This window comes from Penaeus japonicus, unplaced genomic scaffold (genome assembly GCF_977035675.1).
Source record: "Penaeus japonicus unplaced genomic scaffold, GWHDUDI00000001_assembly GWHDUDI00000015, whole genome shotgun sequence".
In the NCBI taxonomy this organism is placed as follows: Eukaryota; Metazoa; Arthropoda; class Malacostraca; order Decapoda; family Penaeidae; genus Penaeus; species Penaeus japonicus.
In genome coordinates, this window is record NW_028234417.1 from 13,528,647 (window position 1) to 13,531,816 (window position 3,170).

Below are 3,170 nucleotides of genomic sequence, written 5' to 3' on the forward strand. Positions count from 1 at the left end.
CATTAGCATTTCGAGACTGCTATTCCGCCCGCGAGACTAACTTCCTGCTCTTGACTCCCGACCTCCTCCACACACAGGTTTTAGGCTCATTCGGCTGTCGATCGGCAGGCTTTCTGCAAACCTTTGCCATCCTCTTTAATAGCAGCACCCTGATTGCCATATCAGTGGACAGGTATCGCTGTGTGGTGCAGGCACGTAGTCAACCCTTTATGCCCGAGTGGCGGTCAGCGCACACGGCCATCTACGTGTTGGGGGTCTCGGCACTGTGCCTGGGTAAGGCTTATTTTGCTCGCCCTTCTCATAATTCTCTACATGCTCTGGTGTTTGTATTTAGGTGTCGGTTTGCTTTTGTAACTTCTGCTTGTTATTATGTCCAATCAAGTTTTATTTCTTATCATTGTTTTGGTCATTAAGTATTTTTTATATGATGATGTGATTCTCTTTCCAAGAAGAGGAAATTAGAATCGAAAGAGACGAGAGTCAAACCAAAGAAAGGCAGAAACATGTTACAGAAGTGATAAAACTAACGATTCCTCTTTCACTTCAGGCACAAGTATGCCGTACGTGTTCTACTTCAACCTGGAAGGTCCTTTCGTCACTATTCTAATAGAAGAAGATGGTCACGCCGAAATGAAGTGTCCCGTTTACTTCTGCTGGGCCTCAGCCTCTCCCACACTCCAGATGTATCAGGGTATCCTCACTTGCCTCATCTTCGTGCCTCTTCTCGTCGCTTTCCTCGTCTGCTACTCGAGGCTCATTGTTTTCCTTCGCCACAGGCCCGCTGTGGGCGCGGCGGACTCACGGCAAAGCAGGAGGAAGAGGAAGGTGCGTGGGTTTACTTACTGTAGAAGGACAGTGGGCGGACGCGAGAACATTTTCATGCAACTCTATGCAATGTCCCATCCTTTGTGGATACCCAAGAAAAGTCGAGGTTATTGGATATATATATATATATATATATATATATATATATATATATATATATATATATATATATATATATATATATATATATATATATATATATATATATATATATATATATATATATATTATATACATATACATACATACATATATATGGTTCATATGCCTCAACTCAGCGAGGTTTTATTCACTACTAAATATAACATGCCATTATGATTCAGGTAATTCTGACGGTGGGTGCGATAATGCTGACATTCTTCGTGTGCCGCCTGCCTCCCTGGATCTTCCTGCTCGTGCCACAAGTGAACGACCGCCTGAACGAACAAGGGAGACGAACGTACAGCTACATTCACTACAGTCTGCACATGCTGTCCATGTGTGCTCCCGCCATCAATCCATTCCTCTATGCCCTCCTGCACCAGACATACCAACAGCATCTTCCGGCGAACTTACGTTGCGCGTTTTGGATCAAGTCTGCTAGCAAGGTGCTTTTACTGAGTATCCTAGCCTAGGTATTTGATTATTGTTATAATAAGCATGTGTTATTACAAAATTGTTAATATTGCATCCATAGTATTGCTATCATGTTTACAGTCTTGCTCCTTTTCCGATGACCCCCCTCCCGCTCCTCCTCCCCTCCCCCTCCTAATCCAGCGAGCAAAGCCAGTGGCGGTGACTCCGGCGACCTGTGGCACCCTCACCACTCTACCGGACGGTGCTGTCAACCCGCCCTTCACCCTTGACCTGCCCCGACCACAACACCTGACCTCGAACCACCTCGACCTCACCGACCACCTCGCCACGCTCGAACAGGAGGCCATGGCGAGACACGGGAAACTGCAAGCGAAACGGTACTTGAACACCACCTGGTGCTCAAAGGATGCGAAGGATGCACCTTGCAAAAAACAGGGGAATCCTAGGCTCCCTACGGTCGAGGAGGAGCTGAGTGTTGTCAGTGTGGGTTTGGAGAGGTCTTCGTCGGTGCTTGTGCACAGGAACTAGTGTATACACATAATCTCGAAATTCAGGAAACTGCTCCTATTTTTCAGCATGGATAATAAAGGCTCGTGGAAATATTCAAGAAAAAGTAAGAATCAGTTTTCAAATCTTAACAATTTTCAGCTTTGCCTAGTTTTCGCTATGAAAGGAAAAATGCATAAATGTGATGTTTCAGATTTTCGGAAATGCGTTTTTGGAAAGCACAAATACAGCATTGCAAAAGCAAACAAACAAAGATAACGAAATACTTGCGTTAAAAATGAAATTATTAATCCTATCTAAATCGGTCGAAAATTGTGGCCTAAATTTCAGCCAGTAGATACCCCATTTTTCAGAAAAAGCAATCTTTACACAATTTATACACTAATAAGAGGGTTATTCTTCAAATTTTTAAGCCCAGAAGAGAGATTTGCGACCTACATTATGTATGAATAAATGGGTAAAAGGAAGAATTCGATACTCTCAAAAAATCATAGATTGAGAAAAGGAGACTTGAAGGCCAGAACTTTTGGAGGAAGAAAAATAAATATTGGTGGATATCATTAGTAAGGGTACTTAAAGAAGACTACTCTCATCTGTATTTTCGTTATTGCATAATTGAATGCTCCGTATGGATTAGAAAATACTGATCAGAACCACATAGATAACTTGCCTAGTATAAGGAAAATATTATAAGGCACTGTCTTGTAAGGGAAAGTAAGGGTGGCATATAATAATAACTTTTCATACTATACAGCAACTTTATTTGTCGTCGGTAATATCAACATAATTGGGTTCTAATAAAAAACAAGGCTTGATCTATTTCCGTGAACAATATGTATCCAGATTCACCTAATGAATTATGACAAATAAAAAAAACATAAAAAACCGGCCAATACTGTAACTACCCTTCTATAACTACTATCTTTTTTTAAAATCGAAAATGAAAATTCAGATTACAGGGTAATGATAAGTAAGAGTGATAATGATAATTAAAAAATGAATTATAATAATAACAATTATAACAATGATAATAAAAAATACCTTTTTAAAATCAATATCAGCATCATTTAGGGCAAGAATACCATTCCAAAAAAATATAAATCACAGATTATCAGGAACATCAGGGAAATGAACACCGATGCCAAATTTAACGACTTATTCGGGAATGGATACAAGGACTAGGGAGTGCCAACGCCGCCCAGGCACTCCCTTGAAAGACCTAAGCGTCCTTTCTTTACGGTCGCTCCAGAGAATGCATGCTT

The 3,170-nt window shown here is 40.9% G+C and overlaps 1 protein-coding gene across 1 annotated transcript in view; it reads left to right on the plus strand.

Moving 5' to 3' along the window:
- The window catches only part of LOC122264609 (prolactin-releasing peptide receptor), an 8,131-nt gene extending 5,295 nt beyond the window's left edge, over nt 1–2,836 (plus strand). The window contains exons 4-7 of the mRNA XM_086544295.1: nt 78–273; nt 548–825; nt 1,149–1,412; nt 1,582–2,836. Of these exons, the coding sequence (XP_086400421.1) occupies nt 78–273; nt 548–825; nt 1,149–1,412; nt 1,582–1,929 (1,086 nt within the window). The 3' untranslated portion in view covers nt 1,930–2,836. The remainder of the gene's footprint in view (nt 1–77; nt 274–547; nt 826–1,148; nt 1,413–1,581) is intronic.
- The last annotated feature ends 334 nt before the right edge of the window (nt 2,837–3,170 follow it).